Source organism: Podarcis raffonei, chromosome 13 (genome assembly GCF_027172205.1).
Source record: "Podarcis raffonei isolate rPodRaf1 chromosome 13, rPodRaf1.pri, whole genome shotgun sequence".
Taxonomy (NCBI): domain Eukaryota; kingdom Metazoa; phylum Chordata; class Lepidosauria; order Squamata; family Lacertidae; genus Podarcis; species Podarcis raffonei.
The window spans coordinates 52327173-52347448 of NC_070614.1; the positions used below are offsets into that span (position 1 = coordinate 52327173).

At 47.0% G+C, this 20276-nt stretch overlaps 1 protein-coding gene across 1 annotated transcript in view; it reads right to left on the minus strand.

Annotated features, from left to right (window-relative positions):
* CLDN7 (claudin 7) overlaps nucleotides 1–3457 on the minus strand; it is a 28582-nt gene extending 25125 nt beyond the window's left edge. The window contains exon 1 of the mRNA XM_053360647.1: nucleotides 3132–3457. Within this exon, the coding sequence (XP_053216622.1) occupies nucleotides 3132–3354 (223 nt within the window). The 5' untranslated portion in view covers nucleotides 3355–3457. The remainder of the gene's footprint in view (nucleotides 1–3131) is intronic.
* Between the last annotated feature and the right edge of the window lie 16819 nt (nucleotides 3458–20276).

Sequence of the window (20276 nt, forward strand, 5' to 3'; positions counted from 1 at the left end):
AATTCTCAGCGGCGCCTGAACCCACAGGGCCCAGAATTGTTTGAGGGACAGAAAGGAGATTCAAATTCGCTTTAAAGGTATCGTGGTTCAATTCTGCCCCTCGTTTTTAGAATATTTCATTGCCGCCTTCAACACTTCCTCCTTCTCAACTCCCTGCTCTGCTTGTCAGCTATAGACACAGTTTATGCTGGATTCAGAATCTCTGCGTATATTATATAATAAAATTGTAGAGTTGGAAAAGACCCCGGCAGTCATCTAGAGTCCAATCTGCAATGCTGGAATCTCAGCTAAAGCATCCATGACAGATGGCCATTCATGAATGTAATATTTATTATATATTGTATGTCCTCAGAAATCTGGACTTAAAAACCCTTGCTCTGAATTCTGTAGGGCGTTCAGCACAGGAAAGCCTCTCCCACCCAGCCTGTTTTAAACTGTAAGCGCCTTGGGGGCAGAGACCTCTCTGGTTTTGCCTATCAAACTCCGAAAGGCAGCCATGGATACGGACCATAAAATAAATTCCCCCTTTCCTGCTCCACCTTTCTCTTTTATTTTTAAGAACAAGGTCAAAGAGACCTGGGAGGGCCGCGAAGCGGCAGGTGGTGACAAGAGAACTGGCCTTTTGTCATTCTTCACCCGAAAGGTGTGGCTTGAGAGAGGGAAAAAAACCCAGAAAAGTGACCCAACCAGTCCAGGTGGTTTCAGGAAGAGAATTTCGGCAAAAAAAGCAAAGGGGAGAGTTTTGAAGTGGGTGGGTGGGTTTTCTAAAAGAAGAAGTGAAAGCAACCGATTTGGAAAAAGACACACAGAAGAAGGAGAAAAGGAAGAAAAATATTTATAGTGTTGGTCTTTCTAACACACAATTTTTTAAAAAAACAACAAGATGTGGCGATCTCCACCCTCTTTCTGTTTGGAGAAGGAGGGGTGGTGCGATCATTGTGGCCCAGTTGTCTAAACAGAGATTTAACAACTTCTTCCCCCTCGATAGCTTCCTTTTCCCCTGCCCGCCCATAATTCAGTTTGTACTGCATTTAATCCCAGTTTAAGACGATTCATAGTCCCACGGAGCTTAACAGGGCTGTAAGATCAGGTAAGGCTGAAAATCCGTCCCTTCCACTATACAGCTGGGAAAGACACACCAGTTACTAATTTAGGGATTCCAAGGTATAAACCGGAGGATTTGGCTGGAAGTGGGGATGACGAAAATGTGTCTCCCATAAATACAATGTTATAAATACGAAATTGGCCTTCTGGGTGTTCCTTGCTTTTCTAATCTTTACTAAACGTTGCAAAAAAAAAAGGAAAAATAAAGTTTTGGGGTCTTAAAGGACCACTGTTTATTGGCCATATAAAAGGCTTGATTTGAATCCGCAGCTTGGGCCCAAGAACCATTTTGAATGTGAAAGGAGAAATCAGTTCCTGCTTGTCAAACACAACTAATCGACAGGATTAGAGAAAGGGCTTTTCAGAAGATGAGCAAATACATTTCCTTTTGTCTCCTAAAAGCCTGTAAAACCCAGTCCATCTCGCCACCCAAATATCCGGATTGAAGGGAGGAATTTAAAGGAGGGTGATTTTCTCGCTGGCTGGCTGTCTCCCTCCTTGGGGATTGGGGTCTGTTTCTTTTGCTCACCCCAAATCTTCCTTTGGCAACTAAACAGAAAGACAAGCAGAAAGGTCTGGACTGGAGAAAATTGAGGCTGCGGTCCGAAGGAACAGAGAGCATTTGCAAAGGAAGATGTGGGCAGGGACCCCAAAGCGACAAAGGAGATGCTTGGGGGTTTTGTGGCTGGGAGGGGGCCACAAGCCACACTCCAAATCTCTAAAGAAAGGCAGCGAGGGAAGTTTCCAGACAAGGCCAAAATTATTTCTGTGTGTTCCTCGCGGGGAGCGTTCCTGGCCTGGCTTGGGGCTCCCTGTTCCCTGAAGTGTGGGATGCGGAAGACGACAGTTTGAGTTAATCAGTAGCCAAGGGGGCGAAAGGGCAACGAAGAATCGAGCAGGTAAAGGGCCTTTTTGTCTTTTTGCAGGAAGAAAATGGACGCCTGCTGCTCCCGATCTCTCCCCTCCAAGCACCGAATTCAACTTCCCAAACTGCAAACCGCCCTGAGAGCTTGCGACGATGGGCAAGATATAAAAATAAAACACCTTCAAGGTTTGGGGAGTGGCCACAAAATGTAATTTTGTGGAGAGCTAATTCTGTTGGCCCAAAGACTTTCTTCCTCAACCTGGGTCACCCCAACTTGACCCCCCTGCCCCACCCTCCTTCCTGCCCTTCAAACCCCACTGCAAACTGCCCCTCCTTTTCTGCCAAAGGCCAAACACGCCCCACACCTGACCCACAACGGCGCCCTTCCCGCTCATCTCACAACCTTGCGCTTTCCTTGTTAAGCAAGCCCCACATTCCCCAAAAACGTATCCTTTCTCATCAACTGCTCCTTGCCCCCCCCCAGCTATCCCCCCTCCCAAAGAAACCCCCATATCCCCATAGCTGGAATTTACAAACTCCTCTTTTCATGGTGTGACCCACATCTCCAAAAAAAGCACTCCTTTCCTGACACACACCCCAAGAAAAAACACCACCTGGGTCTCTCTCCTCCCCATCTCGGCCCCCAATTTCCTTTTGCTAACCCTCCTACTCGTAAGCAAGCCGTTTTTCATCACGGTTTTCCATTTTAACGCCGCAAGACCCTCCCCGGGACCTCAGGGCGAAGGGCGGGTAATACAGAAATAACCAAACCAGCGTTGCGCAAGGATTAGTGCGCCGGATCTGGGTTCGAATTCCGATCACTAGGCATGAAGTGGGGGCGATGACCTGGTGCGGGGGGGGGACGATGACCGGGGGGCACCGCCCTCTCTCAGCCTCACCTTCACAGGGTGGCTGTGGCGAGGATGAAATGGGGAGCAGAACCGCGCGCAACGCCTGGCGCGCCTTGGATAGAAAAGCGCATCAGGACAGAAGGGGGAATATTATCTCCTCCTTTACTATGGAATAAATAGTTTTATTTCCCCCCCCCTCCTGAACAAGATCCTGCTCTGAAGTGGAGGGGAGGACCCTCCAGCTTCCCCCTTTCCAAAAACCCCACCCCGCTCTCCCCAAAAAATGCAATGTAGTCCGCCTGGCTACTCACAGTCGAGGCTGAGGATGGAGTCGTAGTTCTTGCATTGCATCTGGCCCGTGCTCTGATAGACGCACTCCATCCAGAGGCCCCTGTAGAAGGCTTGCGCGGTGATGATGTTCGCCCCGGAGAAGGAAGACATTTGCCACTGGGGCATACAGGTGGCCGCCAGCGCGGCGATCCAGCCCAGCAAAGACAACGTGAAGCCCAGCAGCTGCAAGCCCGAGTTGGCCATGGCGCAGGTGGGAGAGAGATGGAGACGCGCGAGTAGAAGCCCGAGGAATCCGGCGGGAGCGAGCGGCTAAAAGCGTACCTGCGCGCCAGGTGAGCGCACCTGTATTTATGCCCTAGCCGCCACCTCCTCCCCCTCCCCCCTCCCCCTCCGGGTGGGGGAGGGGCGCGTGACATCAAGGGAGGGGGAGGGGTGTCCACAGAAACCGACACCCAAGGCCACCCTCGCCCATTTCCTGGAGAGAGAGACAGAGAGAGAGAGAGAAACTTTTTCCTTCCTGGAAAAAAAAATAGTTTTTGTTGTCTTGTGCAACAAAACAAGACAAGCAAACAAAAGTACACATCGCGTCACCACTTTCAATTCATAAGTCATTTTCATGGTTGGTTTGCATTCCGTCTCTTTCTCTCTCACCTGCCTGAGTTGGGGCGCAGGCAGGAATCCGTCAGGTAAAGTCACCACGTTGCCGCCAATGCAGTTTCTCCCACACACACCTCCTTAAATAGACATTTGGATGTGCAGCCCTGAGGAAGATCAGCTCTGAAAGCAACATGCAAAGTGCTCACTATTTTGACTTTCTGAGTTGCAGCGCAGGTAGAAATCCAACAGGTGAAGCAGCAGCCTTGCCAACAACAGAATCACTCGCAGATGCGGTTCTCATCCATGGGATTTTATTTATTCTTAAATGCTTACAGAGGTTGTCAGTAAGAAAGGTCTGTCAGTGAGAACTTATTTGGCCCAGAAAAACAGAAGACACGACCTCTTGCTGTGTGATAGAAGAAAGGCAGTGTGGTGTAGTGGTTAGTGGGTCAGACTTGGACCTGGGAGACTCCATGGAAGCTCCATGCAGACCCCTCCTCAGAACTGTTTTTCCGCAATGCCAGTTTCCAAGGTGACAGGAAGTTGATGGAAAATAATCATTTTCAGAAGCGAAAGGAAAGTCCAATGCTGTAAAGAAAAATATTGCATAGGAACTCCATGATCACTGCAGATGGTGACAGCAGTCACGAAATTAAAAGACGCCTGCTTCTTGGGAGAAGGGCAATGACAGGCCTAGACAGCATCTTGAGAAGTAGAGACATCACCTTGCCAACAAAGGTTCGTATAGTTAAAGCTATGGTTTTCCCAGTAGTGATGTATGGAAGTGAGAGCTGGACCATAAAGAAGGCTGATTGCCGAAGAATGGATGCTTTTGAATTTTGGTGCTGGAGGAGACTCTGGAGAGTCCCATGGACTGCAAGAAGATCAAACCTCTCCATTCTGAAGGAAATCAGCCCTGAGTGCTCACTGGAAGGACAGATCCTGAAGCTGAGGCTCCAAGACTTTGGCCACCTCATGAGAAGAGAAGACTCCCTGGAAAAGACCCTGATGTTGGGAAAGATGGAGGGCACAAGGAGAAGGGGGCGACAGAGAACGAGATGGTTGGATAGTGTTTTCAAGGTTACCAGCATGAGTTTGACCAAACTGCGGGAGGCAGTGGAGGACAGAGGTGCCTGGCGTTCTCTGGTCCAGGGGGTCACGAAGAGTCGGACACGACTAAACGACTAAACAACAACAACAACAAATCATTTTCAGGGGGTTTGCAGACCTCCAAAAGCCCATCCCTTAGACCAGGGGTCAGCAACCTTTTTCAGCCGTGGGCTGGTCCACTGTCCCTCAGACCTTGTGGGGGGGCGGACTATATTTTTTTGGGGGGGGGAATGAACAAATTCCTATACCCCACAAATAACCCAGAGATGCAGTTTAAATAAAAGGACACATTCTACTCATGTAAAAACATGCTGATTCCCGGACCGTCCGTGGGCCAGATTGAGAAGGCGATTGGGCCGGATCCAGCCCCCGGGCCTTAGTTTGCCTACCCCTGCCTTAGACCCATGTAGGGCTCCACAGACCCAAACATCAAGGATGGGTGAACAGGAAATCATTAGTTTTGTAGAACAGGATGATAATTACCGAGTGTTAAAATGTGATTTTGAATCTTGAAACCAAATAAAGCATTAATATATGTATACGATAAGCTTTGCCCTCAATCGCCCTTCGACACCCGGTCTTAACAAGGGAACTTGCAGCGCACGGTAATAATAGTAATTTATTATTTGTACCCTGCCCATCTGACTGGGTGTGTAATGAGAACAGAGTGTGTATCTGAGCATGTACAGAGTGGGTTTCTCTACAGGTGCTTCTGGCTTGCTTACACTGGCGCTTTTTTATTTTTTAAAAAAACAGTCGGTTGTGCTTGTGCTTTCACGAGAGCCGTGTGGGGAAGCACTTTGGACAACTAGCAGTGAGTTAGTGAGTCACGTTTATAAGGACACTCTTGTCAGCTCATGACGACAGAGACCGGATTTGAAACCAGCCTTTCGACTGGTCGCACTGACTTACTTTAAAAGAAAAACCATGCATCCCAGGGCTGAGTCAGCTGTCGCTGAAAGCAGGTTCTCTAAAGTTAGTGGATATTTTTGATGATACCCAGGAAACTGAATTGTCAAAAGAACTGGTCTTGTATATGATCCCAGCAGCTCAAATAATAATAATTGCAACTCAGTGGGAAACCATCCAAAATATTACACCGGACGCTCACTCTGGAACAGAGCTGTAAGGGAGAATATGAGGCATAATTTGAGATTTCAGCTAGAGCCTCCAGAGACCTTTTGCATGATTTGTCATTCTTTTATTACATAGACAACGGAACCGTTGTTTTCGAGACAAGCCTGGGGAAATCTGGAACAAGACCTGACAATCAGATAACGCTGACATTCTTTATTTGGACTTCAACTGTATTTTAGTTTTAATAATAATAATTTATCATTTATACCCCAGCCACTCTGGGCGGCTTCCAACAGAACACTAAAATACAGTAACCTATTAAACATTAAAAGCTTCCCTAAACAGAAGAAGAAGAAGAAGAGTTTGGATTTGATATCCCGCCTTTCACTCCCTTTAAGGAGTCTCAAAGCGGCTAACATTCTCCTTTCCCTTCCTAACATTCTCCTTTCCCTTCTCCTTTCCCTTCCTAACATTCTCCTTTCCCTTCCACAACAAACACTCTGTGAGGTGAGTGGGGCTGAGAGACTTCACAGAAGTGTGACTGACCCAAGGTCACCCAGCAGCTGCATGTGGAGGAGCGGAGACGCAAACCCGGTTCCCCAGATTACGTGACTACCGCTCTTAACCACTACACCATACTGGCTCTCTTCTAAAAGTTTGGTAGTTATTTTTGACATCTGGTGGTTTTGCTTTTCACCTTTTAATTTTCACCCGTGGCCATAACACTTCCCTCTTTTCACAGAATCATAGAATTGGAAGGGACCCCCAAAAAACCGAGCCCAAAAGCAGGTTCTGTGTGTTAACTGGTGGCGACAGGCCCTCTTCGTATGCTCAGAGTTCCTCTCGCTTAGCGGTGCCTCCTTGTAGCTGCCTTTCCTAGCCACAGGAACGCTCTCCCATAAAAAAGCGATTTTCAGGTGCACAGGTCCACCAGAATCACACCCAAGTTTCCATGCGCATTCTGCCAGGTCATCCTGTGTGCCATTGTTGTCGCCCATAAATCTTTGCCTCTCAGCGATGCATACAGAGAGCACCTGCTGGTTCCTTGCCCAGTCTTGCCCGTATATGGGCAAACCTTCCTGCCGCTCCCTGCGTCTCAGGCCAGGAGCAGAACAGGCGCTGGAAAACATCATCATCATCTCTGCTCAGAGGCACGCCCTCTCTGACTCCCTAGTAAGCTTCTAGATATCCAAAGTCACTTTATGGCTGAATTTATGCCCCAGGCGAAACTGGCAGCAGGTCACGCCAAGCCGATGTTTCAACTGAGAAGCAGGCATCGAAATGGTGTAAACTAGCAAACGCAACCCATTCGGAGGGGTGGGGTATAATCAGTGCCGGATTTACGTACAGTGGTACCTCGGATTACAGACCCTTCAGGTTATAGACTCTGCTAACCCAGAAATAGTACCTTGGGTTAAGAACTTTGCTTCAGGATGAGAGCAGAAATCGCGTGGCGGCAGGGGGACGCCCCATTAGCTAAAGTGGTGCTTCAGGTTAAGAACAGTTTCAGGTTAAGAACGGACCACCGGAACGAATTAAGTACTTAACCCGAGGTACCACTGTATAAGCTAAACAAGCTCTAGCTTATGTCCCCACTCTCTTGGAGGCCCCAAAAAAATTTAAAGGGGGAGAAAACTGGATGTACATTTCCAAAATATAAGATTAAAAAATAATAGAATAAAACCTACATACAGCAGCCGTGTTTTGTGTTGTGTAGGCTCCTAGGATGTAAGTCATGGGTAGGCAAACTAAGGCCCGGGGGGGTCGGATCCGGCCCAATCGCCCTCTTAATCCGGCCCGCAGACGGTCCAGGAATCAGTGTGTTTTTACATGAGTAGAATGTGTGCTTTTATTTAAAATGCATCTCTGGGTTATTTGTGGGGCCTGCCTGGTGTTTTTACATGAGCAGAATGTGTGCTTTTATTTTAAAATGCATCTCTGGGTTATTTGTGGGGCATAGGAATTCATTCATTTTTTTTTCTTCCCAAAATATAGTCCGGCCCCCCACAAGGTCTGAGGGACAATGGACTGGCCCCCTGCTGAAAAAGTTTGCTGACCCCTGCTAAGTCCAACACACTGACCACCAGGCCATGCCGTATTTGACCGTAATATCTTTGCTGCTTTATTTTCTTAACTGTGCGAAATCGCTTTGTAAAACCATAACAAACCTCTCTATACTCCAAGCATTAAATGGGGAGAGAGGTTTTTAACAGGTCTTCTGACACCCACCTTTCTCCGGCAAGTTTTCCTGGGTCCCCATTCAGAAACATTTAAAAGGGATGAGCCGCGCGTGTTAAATGTGATGTGCTTGTGCTTTTGCGGTGATGATCGTTAACCTGCGGAACTCCCTGCCACAGGAGGAATGGCGACCAATTTGGATGGCTTTTAAAAGAGGATCAATGTTTACCAGCCATTACTGTCTGAATGTTCTTCCTGGTGTTTAGTGCAGAGATATCAGTGGAAGATAAAAGACTGTTTATGTGTGCGACAACTGCGGCAAGAATTCTTTTAGTCCAAAAATGGAAACAAGGAGAAGTACCAAAGAAAGAAGAGTGGCAGATGAAGATGATGGACTTTGCAGAACTGTCAAATTTGACAGGAAAAATTCGAAACCAGCATGATCAAATATTCCCAAAAGACTGGAGTAAATTTATAAGATATTTGAAAGCTTATTGTAAGCAATTAACATCACTAGCAAGGATGGCTGAAGACTTGTAATGAGAAATTTTCTACCTTTCTATGTTTATTTAAATTTTGAGTCATTTTGTAATGAGTGCAATTGGAAGCGGAAAACACACAAAATGCAATGATATAAAGGTTCATTTGGAAAGCCGTGAGGCGGGAGGGAAGGAAGGCAGTCGATGGGCTCTACATCAGGCTTCCTCAACCTCGGCCCTCCAGATATTTTTGGCCTACAACTCCCACAATCCCAAGCTAGCAGGACCAGGGGCCAGGGATGATGGGAATTGTAGTCTCAAAACATCTGGAGGGCTGAGGTTGAGGAAGCCTGATCTAGAGTGCCAGGGAGGTAAAGTGGATAATGATGATGTGAATGTATATAATTAAATGGAAAATAAATAAAATTTTGTTGTTGTTGTTTAGTCGTTTAGTCGTGTCCGACTCTTCATGGCCCCCTGGACCAGAGCACGCCAGACCCTCCTGTCTTCCACTGCCTCGCGCAGTTTGGTCAAACTCATGCTGGTAGCTTCGAGAACACTGTCCTACCATCCCGTCCTCTGTCGTCCCCTTCTCCTTGTGCCCTCCATCTTTCCCAACATCAGAGTCTTTTCCAGGGAGTCTTCTCTTCTCCGGAGGTGGCCAAAGTCTTGGAGCCTCAGCTTCAGGATCTGTCCTTCCAGTGAGCACTCAGGGCTGATTTCCTTCAGAACGGAGAGGTTTGATCTTCTTGCAGTCCATGGGACTCTCCAGAGTCTCCTCCAGCACCAGAATTCAAAAGCATCCATTCTTCGGCGATCAGCCTTCTTTATGGTCCAGCTCTCACTTCCATACATCACTACTGGGAAAACCATACCTTTAACTACGGTATACGGACCTTTGTCGGCAAGGTGATGTCTCTGCTTTTTAAGATGCTGTCTAGGTTTGTCATTGCTTTTCTCCCACAAAGCAGGCGTCTTTTAATTTTGTGACTGCTGTCACCAACGCAGTGATCATGGAGCCCAAGAAAGTAAAATAAAAATTATATATAAATAAATAGAAAGTAAGAAAGTTCTTCCTGGTGTTTAGATGGAATCTCCTTTCTTGTAACTTAACATTCTTAGCTGCAAACTCCATTTCATTCCTGCGATGCTACTGTTGACTTGTTGGAATTTAACATGCAAAACTGAACATGCTCAATGTATTGTTTTTCTTAATCTGGGTTGGCAAACAGCTTCCTATTTGACTTGCTCTCTCTAGCATAACAGGAACGTTGCAATTGCAATGCATGGAATGGTGTCGTCGGGGCGAGGAGAGGAAATGTTAAGTTTATTTACCTAAAACGCACCTATTCCGCCAAGGCTGGAATACTGCCTTTTCTTAGCTCTCAAAACCACATTTTGCACGTGGGGGAGAAATACCATTCCGCCTCCAGGTCGCTCAGGCACCCGCTAGTATGAGTTTGGGGAAGAAGTCCAGTCCGGGATTTCCAGGCGACCCACTCACCTGCGCCCAAGGCGCCGCTTTCACAAGGGCGGGGCAGCGTCTACGAAAACCCGGTCTGGATCTCGACCAGAATCGGGGCGCCAGATTCAGCCAGTAAAAGGTGCAATTCTCCAACAGGGCCAGTAGATGGCGCCCTTGCCGCAGCCCTGCCGGAGGATTCTCAATATTTTTGCAATATTTGCAACCATTCACAGAAGGGGCGCTGTTGTATTTGTGGATGGCGAACCTGATAGGATCCGGCGAACGTCAACAAGCTGAGAGTGAAAGCGTTTTAATGATCCAGTGCCGGATTTACGTATAAGCTAAACAAGTTATAGCTTAGGACCCCACTCTCTTGGGGGCCCCAAAAAATTTAAAGGGAAAAAAACTGGATGTACATTTCCAAAATATAAGATAGAAAACAAATAAAATAAAACTTACATAGAGCAACAGTGTTTTGTGTTGTGTAGGCTCCTAGGATATAAGTCATGGCCCCGCCTGCTCCCTAAAATATCCCTGGTTTGCTCATTTCTATATATAAGGTGCCTACATTCTGCTATTTATAATTATTAGTAGTTTGCACCATATATTTACACCTATTCTTATTTCATGTTATAGCAAGTTTCCCGAGACTAGATTATGAGTCTTTGTAAATTGTGTTTCTAAAGGAACTTTTGTTATCGTCAAATGCCAATGCGTTTGCATTATGAAGTTTGCTATGAATGAAAAATCATTATAAGAGCTTAATAATTATTTGACTATTAATATACTTCTTCTGAATTGTATTTTACTATTAATATGCTTCTTCTTAATTATTTTTCAGTTCAACAATTACTTTGATAAAATACATATTTTGTTATGTGCACATGGCTTCAGATATCTATAAATGACCACATAGCATTTTTTAACCCAAAAAACAGCCGAGGGCAATACATTCAATCTTGCGAGGGTAAAAGCGCGTCTATATTTTAGAATTGCTAGGTTATGCAGATAGGGTGCCCGAGAGTCGAAATGGGAAGGTGGAAAGTACCATACCATGGGCAAAATTTCCTTATTGTGGCCAAGTTGTTCGGTATTATTCGGGTACTGACAAATTAGACCGTTTGCTTTACTAAAACCCAAAGCGATCAGCTGTTGTGCGGATAAACCACAAGAGCGAAGTTTTTGATGGACAATTTTAGCCCAGGCGCTCTTGTGACAATCTTGCAGAACTAGGGATATTAGACTGGGGGCGGATTTGAGTTTGGGCAAAGCCCCAGACGCCTGCATGCGATTTCTGCTCACTTTCAAAGTTGCAGTCGCGCCATAGATCTGTCCAGCGACACGGTGGCGGTTTTGTTTCCACTAGGACTTGGAGCACTTTGAAACTGAGCAGAAATCAGGACTGGAATTGCCCAAAAAAGATGTTAGACTGTTTTTGTATGCCACTACAAAATTAGTGGCGCGGGTGGCGCTGTGGGCTAAACCACAGAGCCTAGGACTTGCCGATCAGAAGGTCGGCGGTTCGAATCCCCGCGACGGGGTGAGCTCCTGTTGCTCAGTCCCTGCTCCTGCCAACCTAGCAGTTCAAAAGCACGTCAAAGTGCAAGTAGATAAATAGGTACCGCTCCAGCGGGAAGGTAAACAGCGTTTCCGTGCGCTGCTCTGGTTCACCAGAAGCGGCTTAGTCCTGCTGGCCACATGACCCGGAAGCTGTACGCCGGCTCCCTCCGCCGATAAAGCGAGATGAGCGCCGCAACCCCAGAGTTGGCCACGACTGGACCTAACGGTCAGGGGTCCCTTTACCCTTTACGTTACAAAATTATTACTACAAAATTAATAGCCAAAAATTGGAAATCCCAAGAAATACCAACAATAGAAGAATGGCAGCTAGCCGACCTGAATGGAAGAATCCACAATCAGAAAGAAGAGGAATATCAAGAAGAATGGAAGAAATTCAAAGACTATTTAGCCAAATACTGTAACATAAGATAAGTAGAATCACTTGAAAGTACCAAATAGGCCTAGGTTTAGAGTAAGAATGAATTAGGGCTTAGATAATAATGAAAAGTAAAGAAGATAGTAAATTGAAGGAGTTAATTTGATTAGAAATACGATATTGGAGTGCTGTTACAAGGTGACAATGAAATTCAGTAAGGGGGGATTAGAGGAAGTCATTTAACAATGAATATTAAATTAGGTCTTAAAGAAGCAGGTGTATATATGTTTGTTTTTTCTTTTTAGTATTGTAATGTTTCTCTTTTTTTGTGTGTGTTATATTTGTTATAAATTTGGAAAATCAATTTAAATTTTTTTTTTAAAAAAGAAACTGAGCAGAAATCGCATGCAGGCGTCTGGGGCTTGTGCATATTTTGAGATCTTTTCCCGTAAGACAAGGGATCCGGAGTTGAGGCACATGAGACAGAGACTCTCTTGCACATGGGAGGCACGTGTGTTGTTGTGGTCCAGCCCTTTGCGATGGTGCCACACACACCCACACACCCGTTCCTCTGAAACTAGAGGATGGCAGAGACACCTGTTCCAGCTACATTCAAGGATGAGATCTGGTGGATTACGACTTCAGGGTCATTTGAGGACTTCAGGGACCTACGGGGCATATATTATTGTTCTTGCTGCTGCTGCTGCTGTTATTATTTAAATGTCTAGCCTGCCTTCCTCCTGAAGCAGCAAAACAGAGCGATTGGAAATAAAATTAATAATGTCTTCAAAATGTTACGGCCAGGCAATTTCCTTCTTCTCTTTTGACAACGTCCGGAGCCCACAGCTCAGCTGCTGAGCGTCTGCTTGGCTTGCAGAAGGCGGCAAATTCGATCCCCAAATACGGCTGGGAGAGATTCCTGCTCTGAAATTCTGGGGTGCTGCTGCCAGTCAGAACTGAGGTGGAAGAAGAACCCCGATGTTCTGGTTTTGCAGAAGGCAGCTGCCTACGTCATTGCGATTGTCGTTCAAAGGTAAATAAACTCAGTTTAAAATGACATTTGAAAAGCCAAATCTCCTAAAATGCAGACAATAGAAACAGCATATACCGTATTTTTTGCTCCATAAGATGCACCTGACCATAAAGGTAAAGGGACCCCTGACCATTAGGTCCAGTCGTGGCCGACTCTGGGGCTGTGGCGCTCATCTCGCTTTCCTGGCCGAGGGAGCCGGCGTACAGCTTCCGGGTCATGTGGCCAGCATGACTAAGCTGCTTCTGGCGAACCAGAGCAGCGCACGGAAATGCCGTTTACCTTCCCACCGGAGCGGTACCTATTTATCTACTTGCACTTTGAGGTGCTTTTGAACTGCTAGGTTGGCAGGAGGTGGGACCGAGCAACGGCCTTAGGGCCCGGGACCTCTAAACTATGGTTATTCATGGACCTCAAGGTCCTCTGTGGGGCAGACCAGGAGAGGTGATCCCATAAATGTTGTTTGTTGTTTAGTTGTTTAGTCGTGTCCGCCTCTTCGTGACCCCCTGGACCAGAGCACGCCAGGCACTCCTGTCTTCCACTGCCTCCCGCAGTTTGGTCAAACTCATGCTGGTAGCTTCGAGAACACTGTCCAACCATCTCGTCCTCCGTCGTCCCCTTCTCCTTGTGCCCTCCATCTTTCCCAACATCAGGGTCTTTTCCAGGCAGTCTTCTCTTCTCATGAGGTGGCCAAAGTCTTGGAGCCTCAGCTTCAGGATCTGTCCTTCCAGTGAGCACTCATGGCTGATTTCCTTCAGAATGGAGAGGTTTGATCTTCTTGCAGTCCATGGGACTCTCCAGAGTCTCCTCCAGCACCAGAATTCAAAAGCATCCATTCTTCGGCGATCAGCCTTCTTTATGGTCCAGCTCTCACTTCCATACGTCACTACTGGGAAAACCAGAGCTTAAACTATACAGACCTTTGTTGGCAAGGTGATGTCTCTACTTTTTAAGATGCTGGCTAGGTTTGTCATTGAGTATAAATAATAAATTATTATTATTACATATAATAAAGCCTCTTCCTTTTCGCCTTCAGCAAACCTTACACACAAGAGCAGACCAACTGAATTACTGCAATTGATTGCAGCTTTCCAGTCAGGTTGCACTTTTTTCCAAAGGTTGCAGGATGAAGCCTGCCATCTTGGCAGTTCAGAATGCCTGCCCATGCCACCCTGTGGGAAAGACTTCCTAAAGGGGTTGTGCCACTCACGAGGGCCTCCATGTTCCCAGAGAAAGGTAAGCGGCTGGCTGACCCTTCAGACACAGAGGCCACGAGATCCCACATGCCTCCCACTGAGTTCTTGACATTTGACAGCTCTGATGGATGATCGCGGTCTAAAAATACAGGCCCCGGGCACCGTCACAACCTCGTGCGGCCAGTATCACTCCCCTCCCTCTGGCACAAGAGGCCCTTTTGCCGCCTACTCCTCCTCTCAGCCAGCCATTCATTCCGTCTCCCAAATCATAGAATGCTTGGGAGGGACACCTGGGGGTCATCTATCCCAACCCCCTTGCAATGCAGGAATCTTTTGCTTGAACCCACAAGCCTGAGATTCCATGTTCTACCAACTGAGCTTTGTGATGAACTTGTTTCATTATCCATTTGTTAAATCCGTCCCTCGCTTTACCTCACCCAAGGAAACCAAAGCGACTTACAGCAATCAAACAATTGCTTAATGGTTCTTATTACCCTAAGTAAAGGTAAAGGTCAAGGGACCCCTGACCATTAGGTCCAGTCATGGCCGACTCTGGGGCTGCGGCGCTCTTCTCGCTTTACTGGCCGAGGGAGCCGGCATACAGCTTCCGGGTCATGTGGCCAGCAGGACTAAGCCGCTTCTGGCGAACCAGAGCAGCGCACGGAAACGCCGTTTACCTTCCCGCTGGAGCGGGACCTATTTATCTACTTGCACTTTGAGGTGCTTTCGAACTGCTAGGTGGGCAGGAGCAGGGACCGAGCAACGGGAGCTCACCCCGTCGCGGGGATTCGAACCACCGACCTTCTGATTGGCAAGTCCTAGGCTCTGTGGTTTAACCCACAGCGCCACCCAAGTTAAAAACAAAAGAGGAATGTAAATGGGTAAAATTGATGGTAATTGCAGCCAGACAGGTTATAGCGAGTAATTGGAAAAATGCAGAAGAGCTGGGGTGAACCAGTGGAGGAAAAAACTGAATAATATTATAATTTTAGAATACTTAATTGTGAAGATACATAGAATGCAAGGGTTTAAGGTCAATGAGAAAGAGGAGGATTGGTTTGAGAGGATATTGAATTATTTGAGTAGGTTTGAACAGTTTGGGCAATTAAAATGTTAAAAGTTAAATAAACCTTGTGGAAGGAGGAGTGTTAAGGTATATAGAAGTGTACATATAGTTGATTTGAATATGTTATGAATATTATTGAATATGTATATTATTGAATATTGTATACCCAATGTATCAGCCGCCTGGGGTTTTCACTGTTTGCGTTTTGGTGGTTGGTAAAAAATAAAATATTTTTTTAAAAATGCTTGATTTTTTGCTGCTAGTTTTCCTCCCCACCTTGCAAAAATAAACCCGTTTGCATAAAAACTTGCTGGATCGAGGCCATCTGGCCCAGTGTCCTTCTCTCACACTGGCCAGACAGATGCCAAGGGAAAAGTCAAGCAGGATTCGAACACAAGATCCCTCTCCCCTCATCTGCCTCCAGCTGGGAAGGCAGAGCATAGCAGACATCCCATAGTCGTCTCCTCCTCCACGAATTTGTCCAACCCAATTTTAAAGCCATTGGGATTAGTGACCTCCACTGGCTCTTGTGGCAGGGAGTTCCGCAGATTAACTTGCGAAGAAGGGCCCTGCCCTGGATCTTCCAACAACCAGGAAGATTCGAAACCAGAGCCTGGGGGGAAAAGGTCAAGGAGAGGTGCCTCTGAGCACGTGCAGAGATCCAGCAGCCTCTGGATTCAAGGCCTGGGTCAGGGGCAGCCATCACAGTGTCCTTCTGCAGCCGCTATCCGCCTCAGCCAGCCTCGCCAATAGTCAGAGATAATGGGAATTGTAGTTCTTGACGCCTGGCGGGCACCTTGTTAGCTAAGCCTGACCCGGAGCTAAACTTTTTATTTTCTGGTTTTACCTCCTTCCTGCCAGCAGAGGGAGCTCACATCCCAAGGGACCCTGTGACCTTGGGAGCCAGATCTTTTCAGAACCATAAAATTGGAAATGATCTAAAAGGTCATCCAGCCCAACCCCGTCTTACTGACCAAGGGAGAAAAGCTGTCCCTGTCCGGAGGTTAGCTGGATATCGTCCCCTGGAATCCTGGCTTGGCCTTGCACACCTCACACATTTGAACCCATCCCTTGACTAGAGAATCAACTGGGCGCAATGGGAACTGTAGTCCAAGGCAGTTAGAGGGCACCTTGTTGGGGAAGGTTGGCGGCAGGTTTTTAATGGGGGAAGGGTGTCCTTTCCCAGCTCTACCAGGAGATGCCGAGGGACTAAAACTGGGCTCTTCTGCACTCTATGCAGGTATCCTGTTGGTTTTTTGTATTTATGCTCTCCCCAGGAGGAGAGGTGCCAGCGTGGCACCTTCATTATACACCTTTATTATGCATTTTGTGGTTTTATATCTTGATTTTATTCTGTGAGCCACCCTGGTGGTATAGGGCGATATACAAATTCAATAAATAATAATGATGATAATAATAATATATGCTGCTTGGTTGGAGGAAACCTCGATGGAGTTTACAAAAAGACTAAAATGGTTATAATTATTAATTGAAAAAACCTGAGCGTTCAAGAAATTAAAACCAGCAATAAACTGAAAACGTGTCAGCGTTCCACGTACCTAGGCAGGCTTGTCTAAACAAAAAATGCTTTTTATTATTATCTGTTATTGATTCCAGCATCTTAAAAAGCAGAGACATCACCTTGCCGACAAAGGTCCGTATAGTTAAAGCTCTGGTTTTCCCAGTAGTGATGTATGGAAGTGAGAGCTGGACCATAAAGAAGGCTGATTGCCGAAGAATGGATGCTTTTGAATTCTGGTGCTGGAAGAGACTCTTGAGAGTCCCATGGACTGCAAGAAGATCAAACCTCTCCAATCTGAAGGAAATCACCCTGAGTGCTCACTGGAAGGACAGATCCTGAAGCTGAGGCTCCAAGACTTTGGCCACCTCATGAGAAGAGAGGACTCCCTGGAAAAGACCCTGATGTAGGGAAAGATGGAGGGCACAAGGAGAAGGGGACGACGGAGGACGAGATGGTGGGACAGTGTTCTCGAAGCGACCAGCATGAGTTTGACCAAACTGCGGGAGGCAGTGGAAGACAGGAGGGCCTGGCGTGCTCTGGTCCAGGGGGTCACGAAGAGTCGGACTAAACGACTCAACAACAATTATTGATTCCACGATTCAAGAAATGTAAGGAGATATTTCGCTAAAAGGGTGTCCATTTCAAATCCCTTTGGGAGTCCCAGAGGTGATGGATGGCTGCCATATACACAGAGGTTTGGGTCCAAGAGAATGCCAGCATGGCTGAACAGTAGCATAAATCCATCCCCCCCCCCCTCCTACCGACAGAGAAACTGCCCCCTTTCCCCATCCTGGCTCCCAATCTCCCCTTCTTCCAACCTACACAGCACCCCTTTTTCCTCCTAGGGGCTGGGGGAGGCTGGCTAGAACCTGCTGAGAGACGGGAACTGTAGCTTGCGGAGTATTTTCGGAGGAGCTGAGCCGGGTGCCAGCAGTGTGTGACTCGTGTCTGCTGGGGGGGCGTCCCTGGGGAGGGAGGGGTGTCTGAAGGACACCAAGGCTTCTCTAAAGGCCACCGAAGGGGACAGCTGACACGAGACTTGGGGGGGGGAGAGGCAGGGAAGACCTTTTCCTCTCTCCCCCCCCCCCAACTTTCCCTCTCTGGCTTTGAACTCAAATATCAGGTTGCTTCCTCGCCCCCAGGAGAGAGAGGCCTGAGGATTGTTGTGACATCAAAAAAAGCCACAGGCCAGTAATATCTTGATGAGCTCCAGCCAAAATGTCACAAAGGGGCAGAGAAGAAGAAGGTTTTCGTGGATCTAAGCGTGAATTGCAGACAATGATTTACGTATAAGTCAAACAAGCTATAGTTTAGGGCCCCACTGTCCTTGGGGCCATAGCTGTCAACTTTTCCCTTTTCTTGCGAGGAATCCTATTCGGAATAAGGGAATTTCCCTTTAAAAAAGTGAAACGTTGACAGCTATGCTTGGCCCCCCCCAAAAAAAATTTCAAAATATAAGATAAAAAAACCAAGAAAATGAAACCTGTGTTTGCATTATTAAGTTTGTTACACTGGTACCTCGGGTTACAGACGCTTCAGGTTACAGATGCTTCAGGTTACAGACTCCGCTAACCCAGATATAGTACCTTGGGTTAAGAACTTTGCTTCAGGATGAGAACAGAAATCGTGCAGCGCCAGTGGGAGGCCCCATTAGCTAAAGTGGTGCTTCAGGTTAAGAACAGACCTCTGGAACGAATTAAATACTTAACCCGAGGTACCACTGAATAATAATAATAATAATAATAATAATAATAATAATAATAATAATAATAATTTATTTATACCTCTCCCTCCTCAGCCAGAGCCGGGTTCAGGGCAGCTAACACCAGTAAAATTACAGTAAAAACATAATGTGGGGGGCGGGGACCAATTTAAAATACAGGTTAAAATGCAATTTAAAATGCAGCCTCATTTTAAAAGTAGCCCATTTTAAGTTAGAGCCCATTTTAAGTTAGAGCTTAATAATTATTTCACTACAGTGGTACCTCGGGTTACATATGCTTCAGGTTACACACTCCGCTAGCCCAGAGATAGTGCTTCAGGTTAAGAACTTTGCTTCAGGATGAGAACAGAAATCACATGGCAGTGGCGCGGCGGCAGCAGGAGGCCCCATTAGCTAAAGTGCTGCTTCAGGTTAAGAACAGTTTCAGGTTAAGAACGGACCTCTGGAACAAATTAAGTACTTAACCCGAGGTACCACTGCATTAATATACTTCTTTTTAATTGTATTTCAGTTCCACAATTACTTTGATAAAATACATATTTTATTATGTGCAAATGGCTTTAGATACCTATTAGGTCCATAAATTGCCATATAGCATATATTCAACACACATCTGCTTGTTGACCAATAATTATAATAATTTATTATTTATACCCCGGCATCTGGCTGGGTTTCCCCAGCCACTCTGGGCGCTTCCAACAGAACATTAAAATACAATAACATATTAAACATTAAAAACTTCCCTAAACAGGGCTGCCTTCAGATGTCTTCTAACAAGTCAGGTAGTTGTTTATTTCCTTGACATCTGGTGGGAGGGCGTTCCACAGGGCGGGCGCCACCACCAAGAAGGCCCTCTGTCTGGTTCCCTGTAACCTCATTTCTTGCAGGGAGGGAACCGCCAGAAGGCCCTCGGAGCTGGACCTCAGTGTCTGGGCAGAACGATGGGGGTGGAGACGCTCCTTCAGGTCTACTGGGCCTTTGAGGCCGTTTAGGGCTTTCAAGGTCAGCACCAACACTTTGAATTCTGCTCGGAAACGTACTGGGAGCCAATGCAGATCTCTCAGGACCGGTGTTATGTGGTCTCGGCGGCCGCTCCCAGTCACCAGTCTAGCTGCCGCATTCTGGATTAGTTGTAGTTTTCGAGTCACCTTCGAAGGTAGCCCCACGTAGAGCGCATTGCAGCAGTCCAAGCGAGAGATAACCAGAGCATGCACCACTCTGGCCAGACAGTCTGCGGGCAGGGAGGGTCTCATCCTGCGTACCAGATGGAGCTGATAAACAGCTGCCCTGGACACAGAATTGACCTGCGCCTCCATGGACAGCTGTGAGTCCAAAATGACTCCCAGGCTGCGCACCTGGTCCTTCAGGGGCACAGTTGCCCCATTCAGGACCAAGGCATACCCAAGTTTTTTTTGGGGGGGCCAAGAGAGTGGGGCCCTAAGCTACAGCTTGTTTAGTTTATACGTAAATCCGGCACTGCATACACCACGCTGGCTCTAAAAAAAGAAAAGCGATTGGTAACAAAAAGCAGAGTGCAGGTGACAGAAGACTCAAAGCGCTTTTTCTGGGATTAGGAGAAGCGCTTGCCCTTTCCACGCCCTTGAGAACCGGGGGGCCAAGGGAACATCTAGTCCAACCCCATTCAAAGACGGTGGGCTTCCTTTGCGCCCATTTCACGGAGTGGAACCACTGAGGCGCGTCCCTCGATTTCCCCCCTTTCGCGACCCCGTCCGGGGAGCCAGCCAGGAGCTTCTGCCCGCCCTTGCCGGGCCTGGTGCCAGCCCAG